Source organism: Sarcophilus harrisii, chromosome 5 (genome assembly GCF_902635505.1).
Source record: "Sarcophilus harrisii chromosome 5, mSarHar1.11, whole genome shotgun sequence".
Classification (NCBI taxonomy): Eukaryota; Metazoa; Chordata; class Mammalia; order Dasyuromorphia; family Dasyuridae; genus Sarcophilus; species Sarcophilus harrisii.
Genome location: NC_045430.1, coordinates 37,308,265 through 37,317,438, shown reverse-complemented (window position 1 = coordinate 37,317,438; position 9,174 = coordinate 37,308,265). Strand labels below are relative to the sequence as shown.

General features: G+C 50.8%; 2 protein-coding genes across 4 annotated transcripts; one reads left to right on the top strand and one right to left on the bottom strand.

Moving 5' to 3' along the window:
• Nucleotides 1-792: 792 nt before the first annotated feature.
• SOCS2 (suppressor of cytokine signaling 2) lies at nt 793-7,261 on the bottom strand. 3 transcript variants are annotated; one of them, XM_031937997.1, is made up of 3 exons: nt 7,200-7,261; nt 4,713-5,067; nt 793-2,557 (listed from the first exon to the last, which is right to left on the bottom strand). In XM_031937997.1, exons 2-3 carry the CDS (start codon nt 4,843-4,845, stop codon nt 2,100-2,102), a joined length of 591 nt encoding a protein of 196 aa, XP_031793857.1. In that variant the 5' UTR covers nt 4,846-5,067; nt 7,200-7,261; the 3' UTR covers nt 793-2,099. The 3 variants fall into 3 exon arrangements, with proteins under 3 accessions (XP_031793857.1, XP_031793855.1, XP_031793856.1); XM_031937995.1 differs by lacking the exon at nt 7,200-7,261 and adding an exon at nt 6,224-6,432; XM_031937996.1 differs by lacking the exon at nt 7,200-7,261 and adding an exon at nt 5,696-5,914.
• On the top strand, nt 6,350-7,552 carry LOC116419498 (proline-rich protein 2-like). Its single transcript, XM_031940146.1, has one exon. The coding sequence runs from the start codon at nt 6,350-6,352 to the stop codon at nt 7,550-7,552; it is 1,203 nt and encodes a 400-aa protein (XP_031796006.1).
• Nucleotides 7,553-9,174: the final 1,622 nt, after the last annotated feature.

The window sequence follows — 9,174 nt, the reverse complement described above, 5'->3', positions numbered from 1 at the left end:
TTCTATCTGCATGTACAGAGATGAATTTCCTACCAAAACCACAGTCCTTTATAATGAAACATGTCTCACAGAAGCCAAGGAGGATTACAAAGGGAAAAATATCATTCAACCTTTTTTAAAGTTGGAAATACTAAGGCAAGTGACAAGAGATATTTTCCCCCAAAAGAATGTTAGCCCATTTATCTTTACACCCCTAACACTGTGCCTGGCCCTTAGTATGAACCTAACAAATGGTTAGTGATTAACAAACCAAGCCTTAGCACCCTACTGCTTAACAGCTGAGTATTCTAGTACCTAAACCAAATGACTCACCTGCCAAAGTAAAAAGTTAGGAAAAGGAAAGGAGGAATCGTTAAGTACCCTAACTACAAAGGAGGCTTGGGGTCCAACAATAATCAAGGTGAGACCATTTAAAGATAATGAGTAGCAACTTTTGGTTTTTATTTTACGATGAGAACATTTATTTCTATTATTCTATTCTACTGTCATTATTTTCATAAACATTTTATTATTATTATTATTTTATCATCATCCTATATACGGTGTTTAAAAAAAAAAATACAAACCACTTTTCTTATTCACTCTTAAAAACTACAGACCACTAGATTTAGATTGAGGAAGACTCAGTTTGAATAATGCCTCAGATATTTCCTAACAATTTCACCCTTAGGCTTGGGAAGTCTATCTCCTTATCTGTAAAATGGGAACAAAAAAAAGTACCTATTTCATAGGTCAGTTTTGTAGTTCAAATGAGGAAATTGGTAAGCAATTTATAAACCTTACAGTCTCTTATAAACATAAGCTATTATTTTTATTATTATCATTTTTAAAAGCCCCATCCACATGGAGCTTTCCAGAAAGCCAAGTTCCTTTTCTCTCTTTTTTCTAAAGGTCTGTTTTGTGATATGACCAGGATGAAAATTTTTACAGTCAGACTTTATTTGTGTGATGGTCTCTACAACTCGGAAGGAAGAAGTGCAGCTTGTAAAAGGCATTTGTTTTATTTAGTACATTCTAATCAAAATTGGATACTTCAGTAACAGCCATGGATAAACATTTGGGAAAAAGAAAACAGGCATGTTTCCCTCTGTATCTGGAGGTAAATTAAGTCCAAAGTACTCTACTAGGTAGAAGGAAAACAACTGCCGATTCTCTGTAGTCAGATATTTCAAGGATAACAGACATAGATTTGTGTAGCCATTTTCCAAAAAAAGTGAAAATGGCAACAGGTTACTTCAGCAAGAATAAAACAAATTGTTTTCATCACCATGGTCTTAGTTGCACCTGTGGAGCGTGACATTCTTGTATTTGGCCTTTTTTTTTTTTTTTTAAAACAAAAATAAAACATGGAAAGTCAAGGTCCATTTGCACCAGTTTGAAATGTTTCTGAAGTAAGGCTCCTTTTTTAAAGTAAAGGGCTACAGTACTCTCCTCACACAAGATCGTCGGCTGTTTGGAGTCAAAAGACAAATACAAGATTTCACGGTCACTTTTGGGGTTTGGAGAAAGGTATAAAAAAGAAGATAAATACTGACAAGCATGTTCTGTTTAACAAGAACAACAAAAACTCTAAACAAGTACACGAAAATGTGAAATAAAGCCATCCTAAGCCACCACTTGACCATCAGGCAAATAAGTTGTGAGCAGCTCCAGCTCAGCTTTTCCCTTTCCAGTTCTTTTGTGCCAGTTCTAGGCTTTAACACCAACTGGACACCTGGCAGCAAATACCCTTGACACCCCGATAGCTAAGAACTCACACACAAAAAATGACCAGCTTAAAGAGAGAGTTTTCCCCAACTCTCAGATTTACAAATGTACCACCAAATACTCAATTAACAAAAAGGGAGAGAAAGATTCATTTTAGTGGCAAAGTCAAGTCATTCAGACAAGAATAATGACGGGGATTTTAATATAGTTATCTTGCTCCCATACTCCCAGCCTTCCTTGGACACTTAAGTTTGACTGCAGTTGTTCTTACAGGGAAATCCCATTTCTGAGTTGGACACGTGGCTAGCCAGGGCTATGATGATTTGGCTCTCTTTACATAGCTGCATTTGGAGAGATTCTACTTGAGGGATGTTTAGAAAAAAGAGAGAAACTTATACCTGATATTGATATTCTTTCAAGTAATCTTTTAGTCTTGTTGGTAAAGGCAATCCCCAGATCTTAGCTGTACATTTGTTTATAGAGAGTCTACAGAGATGTTGAAGTGTTGGAGTGGAAGTATAGAGAGGTTTGGTCAAATAGAGATGCACAGTTCCATTCCGAGGAGTTTCCGAAGCAGTCCTCTTGTCCTTACAAGTTCGGACGTAGTATTCAATTAAATGTACCACGCTGTCAAATTGTTTCAGCCTGGATTTGACGCAGATGATAGAGTCCAATCTAAATTTCCCATCCTGGTATTCTATTCGTAGATTGGTTGGTCCTGCCGAGGTTTTGACAGATATAGTAAGCAAGTAGTCCGAATGAGAACTGTCTCTGATCAGGAAAGTTCCTTCGGGGGCATCTTTTAATTTTTCTTTGGCTTCATTAACAGTCATGCTTCCCCAGTACCACCCTGAGGTTGGTGTTTAAGAAGAAAAAAGGAAAAGAGAGGTGAGTAGATATTTCTAACCAGTTATCACGGGAGAGAAATCATAGCTAGTAAAAAGCCTCACTTCTAAGGGAAGTTTGCAAGGGGAGAATGTTCCCTTCAGCGGCTGCCAGAACTTCAGTTTGGAAGAACTTTAAGGAAGTTTTGAATCTGTTAGAATTTTAGAGATGCCAAATGAAGATTTTACTCCTCTAAATAAAAGCCTTCCTCTTAATGGATTTTTTCCAAAGTTAAAAAACTTAAAAAACAAAAACCACAAAACTTTTCAACATTTAAAGTTACTTTTCTTCCTTGAAGATCAACAACAGCTCCCAAAGCTTTTCCTACTCCCTTCTGTGAAGTTAATAAAATTAAAATTTAATGGCATACAGACACCGAGAGTCCAATTTCCAAGACTGGTAATTCTATTGAAGATCTCCCTGCCCTATCATATCATCAGGGAAACATTACACATTATCTATGCTTTAGGTCTTTGGGGAAAATTCTAAGGTGTTCTATTTTTTTCCCTAAGGAGGATACTTTAGTTCATTCATATCTTAATTCAAGAAGGCCCAAAGCTCATTTCTTTAAACATATCTCCCCTCCAAATTTCTATGTAATACATTATAAAATACATTATTTATTACTATATATTATTTATTATGTTATTACATAATACATATCATATACATATATCTATTATACATATTACAGAGAAAGAGTATAGAAGACCACTTCATCATTGCTTCCATTATGACCACCTTTGTTTTTTAAGAGCCTTATCACTCAATAAGAAAAAGATCAGTGTGCAGCCTCACAGAAAGCTCAGGACTTCCTTACAATATGAGTTTTATTCCTTTGGACTTTGCTTGACTTCACCTCTCATAAAATCTGACGGTAAATCAGGGCAATCTCCCCTCTTCTAATTTGCCTGCACCCAGTTCAGCTCCTTTATTAGAAATAAACCAGATTCCTCTGCAGTTTAGGAAAGTTTGGGCTCCATCCCTGCTCCCCTCCTGACAATCTGCCTTTTGCAAAGGAGAAGCTGCAGCAGCAGCAGCAGCAGCAGCTGGTTCGGCTGCAGGATTACCTCCCTGTCTCGACTTCTTTCCCTCCCGGGTGCTGCAAAAGTCTTCCTAGACCTTGGGAGAGAAAGTCTGCAGTCAGCTCCCCCTCCCATAGTCAAATTAAATACCTGGACTCAGCCAGGGGCCAAGGGTTTGAGATATGTTGCAAAATAGTAACAATAATAACAACATATACAGATACACATTTTTGCTTTCTCTTTCAGATGCCAAGTGGCCACTGAGCAGCACTTTAGAAAGGGGATAAATCAGGGGGTAAATGGAGGGGATCAGAAGCAGCTTCCCCTCCTCTCTTCAGCCTTTGGACTTCATCCTGATCCACCACTGCCAAACTGCAGACTGTCCCTCTTCTGCTTGGCCCATCGGCCCCTCGGGGCTGGCCACAGCTCCACCCCAAGAATTCGGCAGCAGCCTGGGAGCTCAAGCTCCCGGGAGCGCCAGTATTTCCCAGTCAGCCCCCAGCCTAGGCACCGGCCAGAGGGGCAGGCAGCCACTGAGGGAGAAGCCGAGCAGAGCGTTCCTTCCTGCCCAGTTTCAGATTTATTTCTGTCCCCTCCCGGACACCAGATTCCTTAGGGAATGAGGCTATTCTAGGTCGCAGGGATGGCACAAGGCTGCTCTGTTTCTAAGGAATCCCCTTACCCCCCCAGATCTCCAAGGATCACTGGAAGGAACTTGGGAATCGCAGTTTGCGCCAGCTAAGGGCGGGGGAATTTAGGTGACTTGTCGGAAACGGAATTTGAATCCAAGCCCTCGCCTACAAAAGATTTTTTTTTTTCAGATGCACCTTCAGGGAGGCTGGGGAGAGGAGCACATCCTTTCCCAGTGGCTGGGAGCTGCACGACCCCCTCCCCCACCACCGCCGCCCTTTCTTAGTAGGAAAGCGGGAGAGAGGGAGGAGGAGCAGGCTCAAGGTGAAGCAGCCGGTGCCCTCGTTTCCCTTCACATCTTGGTTCTCTAGCCGCCCCGCCTCGCTCCCTGAGATGCCGAGGCTTTGCCCCGACATTCTCCGAGCCGCGGGGCAGGACCCGGAGCTCCGTTCCTCGGTCCCTTACCTGCCTGGCTCAGTTCCCGCATAGCTGTAGCCAGACGCGCCCCCTCCGAGGGCTGCTCCTCCGCGGTTCCTCCCCACCGGCCTCGAGTCCCCTCCGCACCATCCACGGTGGATTCGCGGGACCTGAGGGTCATGGGGAAAGGGTCACCCCGACAGAAAAGCTGCCGCCCAAAACGGGGCTCCGAGGAAGACGATGCGGGGTTCGGGGGAGTCACGGGGATCCTCAAAACACCCTCCCCGGAGCAGAGGCAGCTGGCGGGGATGGCAAAGGAGCTGGGGGTCCCGGCGGCGCTTCCTCCCCAGGGCGGGGCAGGAGGACGGGAGAGCCCCCCAGCGCCCCTTCACTCTCGGTCCGCCTGCAATGAGAGAGAGAGAGTCAGGGTGAGACTCCTTCCGCGGCGAGCCTCGCCATCCCTCCCGCCACACACGGGGGCATCCAGGTTCCACCTTGGCCAAGGTGAGGGGCGGGAAGGAGGTTCGCGAGAGGAGGCAGAAGAGGCTTTCTAGAGAAGGAGGGAAGTCACCTGCAGCCGAGGGTGGGGGGAGATTTCAAGGGCAAGGAAGGAAGGACGGCCGAGGGAGGAAGGGAGCAAGGTGACCCCCCGCCCCCAAAGCAGCTCGTCCGGGGCGGGGGAAAGGAAGCCCGCTGCAAACCTGGCCCCCAGCCCCGGAGCCCTCCGCGCTCTGCAGGGCGCGGGGCCTCTTTCTCACACTAAGGTGCCGATTTTCCCCAGAGAGGGGGAGATCGCAGCCCGTGACACGGAAAGGAACCAATGGTCACATCCCTGCCCGAGAGAATTCTCCGGTTTTCTCCCTCCCTCCCACCCTCCTCCTCCTCCTCCTCCTCCCAGGCTCTCGGGGAGGCGGCTGTGGTAGCTCCAGCTGAGGCGGCCGCCGCCGGCGCTGTCGAGGAATCGACCCTCCCTAACCCCGTGGGGCTGGGGGACCGGAGGCACCACGGGGCGTGCGACCGGGCGCCCTTACCTTGGCCGCCACCTTCCTCCTCCTCCTCTAACCCGGACTGTCTCCCCCGCGGACATGGGGCGGAGGGACAGGAGGGGTGTCTGCCCAAGCCCCCCCCCCCCGGATGTCTAACAGGCCCCCGAGAGGCGGCAGACCCGGAGCGCGGCGGCGGCGGTGCTGACGGCCCGGGGACGGCGTCCTTCCTTTCCGATTCCCCCCCCCCTCCCTCCGGCCGCTTCCCGGGCTTCCCTTTGACTGGTGGGAGGGAAGAAGAGAAGGGGGAGGGGATTAGACAGACCGGGAGAGAGGGAGGGAGGGGCAGGAGGTCAGGTTATTAGAAGGATTGTTCCTTTGAATGATAATTCCGCGTCGGGAGCGGGACGCCGGGAAGGAAAACTGTAGAGCGGGCACAAGTCCCGGGGAGGGTGCCCCAGGGGTCTCAGGCCGGCCCGGCTGCAGAGGCGGCGGTGAAGCCCGGGAGCGGAGCTCTCCCGCCCCCGCCCCGCCTGCCCTTCCCCGGAGCCGCCCGCCCCCCCCCCCGGCGGATACCTGCCAGCAGCCCCCTTCAGAGCGCCCTCCTCCCGCCGCGGCCGCCGCTCCTCTGGCCCCCCCGGAGGGGCTGGGAGCGCCGAGCGCGCACCATCCGCGGCAGCGGCTGCGGGCGCGCGGGGGCGCATGCTGCGGGGCTGCCCCGCGCGCAGCCGGCGGAGACGCGGGCTCGAGGGCTGGCGCGGTCGCAGGCTGGCGCGCGCGGGCGGGGCACGCGACCTCCGAGGCGCGCGCCGCGCTCCGCTCCGGCCGCCGCCGAACCCGTCCCGCGCCTGGGCCCCGCCCCCTTCCCTCCCGGGCTCCGCGCTCTCCCGCCGAGGCGGGGGAAGGGGGCGCTTTCCAGGAACTTTCCAGGAATACGCGTCACGTGGCCGCGGCCCGGGCCGCCGCGTTAAAGAGGCTCCGGAGCGGCCGCCGCCGCCCGGCTGGGGAACGCGAAGCGGTCCTGCCCGCCGCCCCGACGGTGGGGGCCCGCCTCTCCGCGCCCTCGCACTCGTTCCCTCAGCCGGCCTGGGCACGTCCCGGGGGCCCTGCCCGCCAGGCTACAAACCCCCCGGGGCTAGCCCGGGCACAGAAAGCGAAGGCCGCCCCCGTCCGTGGGGACCTTATCCTCCAGAGTGCCCCCGCGGGAAGGACGCGGGCCCCGCCCCGCCCCTAGATTTCCACAGGTGGCGACCAACGCCCCCAGGGCTCCGCGGAGCGCGTGGGCCCGTCCAAGATGCGGAGGGATGCTCGCCCAGCGACCTCCTCCTCCGACGGCCCCCCGTCCTCGCCATCTCTGAGCTTATATTCCCCCCAGTACGACCCCTGTTCCACCTCCGGGGCCGCTGCCGTCCAGGTGAGGAGGGAAAAGATGCTCCCTCCTCCCAGCTCGAGACGGGGATGCGAGGGGTAGGCGGGCGGGCCGCCCCCAAATCCCGGCTGAGCGAGTTTCCTCCCTTTTCCCCACTTTGGATCGGAAAGGAGCGGGGAGAACCTGGGGGCAGCCAGCGTGGCTCGGGAGAAGGGCACTTGGATGTGGGTCCCCGAGAAGCCACCCCCGCGGGCGGGCGGGCGAGCGCGCACAGAACGGAGCACCCGACAGACGCGCGCCTCCTTAACCAGCTCCCGCAGCGCCTCCAATCCCCTCCCCGCCATCCTGCTCCGAGCTCGCCCCTCCCTCCCCACGCCCTCGGCTCCGCCTCGCTCGCCCCGCCCCGTCCCGTCCAGCTGTGCGGCTGCTCACCTGCGCCCGGGGACCAGGGACACGCCCGTCCCTACCTAGACTCCCAGCTGGCCCCGACGGGACCAACCGGGAGCACCTCTCTCTGCCTGCGCGTGGCTTCGTGATCCAGAGGAGTGGGGGATCCGAAAGCCAGAGGTCCGTCCCACCCCGCTATCGGACGCCCCGGGGCTTCCACTCATCACCTCTCCCCCGCCCCCGAAGTGTGACCTACTTTAAAGTGACCTACTTAAAAAAAAAAAAACTAATACTCTCACGGGAAAACCGGATCTAGCATTTAGATAAGCTTTTTTTTTTCTTTGAAATATTATCCTGTTGCATCACTTTACTAGAACTTGAAAGGTCAACAGCCACTTTTGGGGATGCTAGAGTGAAGGAGGCTGGAGCGGGAGGAAGAAAGTCTCGGAGGGTGGGGAGAGAGGAGGGATTTTTGATTAAAGCCCGTGCTTGGTGCCCCCTCTGCTGACGGTTCGAAGATTTGCTGGCTGGGAAATAGTGGAATTAAGATTAAGAGACCTAAAACATCAGGAGTGGTTCACGCTCTCATTTTGGAAGAAATTAAGGCAGATTAAATTATTTGCCCAGGGACACGCCTCTAGCATGTATCTTGACAGAATTTAGGTCTTCCTGACTCCAGGACTGCCACCTTTCTTGTTCTCTGAGTCTCAGGTTTCTCATCTGTAAAATGGGAAGATTGCATTAGACTAAATGATCACAGGCTCATAGATTTAGAGCTCAGAAGCCACCCAATCCAAGTGCCTAGTTTTCCAAATGAGAAACTGAAGCTTTGCTAAAAGTCACAGGCAAGAGCTTCTTGCTCTTAATCCCTTCCCAGGGACTCTGCTTTTGGGACTATGTAGGGTGCCATCAAATGGTGGTGATACGTCCTCCAGCTGTCTCAGCTGGGACCTGGCTATTCTGGGAATAAACATGTTTTCTCTCCCTATATCCTTGTATTTTATCCCTTAAAACCAGAAGATCTTATTTGAGATTGCCTGGGAGCAACCCATGACATCATCACCCACCCCTAAACCCACGAAGAACACAGAAAATAATCTTAGAAAAGACAAAATATGAAAGTAGACAGAAAACTGGCCTCCAAACCATGATTTCAAATCTTGCCTTTGACCCAGATTGGCTGTATAATCTTGAGCAACTCGCAACTTCTCAGATTCCCTTTTTTGTTTGTTTCCTTTAAATTGGGACTCAGAACTCTTGCATTAACTATCCACAGTGGAAAAATAAAGTGGATGAAAAGTAGATATTGCTCAAATTGTGACATAGGTGAATAGGCAATTCATCACCATATCAGACAATATTTAGAATATTTTCTTAGGCAAGTGTTGTCAATGCATAATATGTTGGGCTCTGGAGAGCAAACTGGTGACTATTCCATAACAAAAATATCTTTTAAACATCAATCATTTCTCCATAATGTCTCAGAACATACATGAAGCCCTTCATAAATATTTTCCCCCACCTCCTTTCCAGTATTCTTACTTCTTATACAACCACCACTATGTACTACATACTCTCCAACAGAGTGACACTGACCTCTTTGCTGTTCCTAAAACAAAACACTCCATCTCTCATCTCTGAGCATTCTTACCAGCTCTAAGGTATCTGCCATGCAAGGAATATTCTCTCCTGATTTCCTCCCCAGAGCTACCTTCCAACTGCAGTTAAAAGCTCACCTTCTATAGGAGAACTGTCCAAACCCTTAATTCTA

Excerpts from the sequence above, each read along its gene's own strand:
- SOCS2 (XM_031937997.1), bottom strand. The coding sequence starts at position 4,845 with ATGACCCTCAGGTCCCGCGAATCCACCGTGGATGGTGCGGAGGGGACT. Across the intron at positions 2,558-4,712 it reads GCGGGAACTGAGCCAGGCAG|GGTGGTACTGGGGAAGCATG; the intron begins GTAAGGGACCGA and ends CACCAACCTCAG.
- LOC116419498 (XM_031940146.1), top strand. The coding sequence starts at position 6,350 with ATGCTGCGGGGCTGCCCCGCGCGCAGCCGGCGGAGACGCGGGCTCGAG.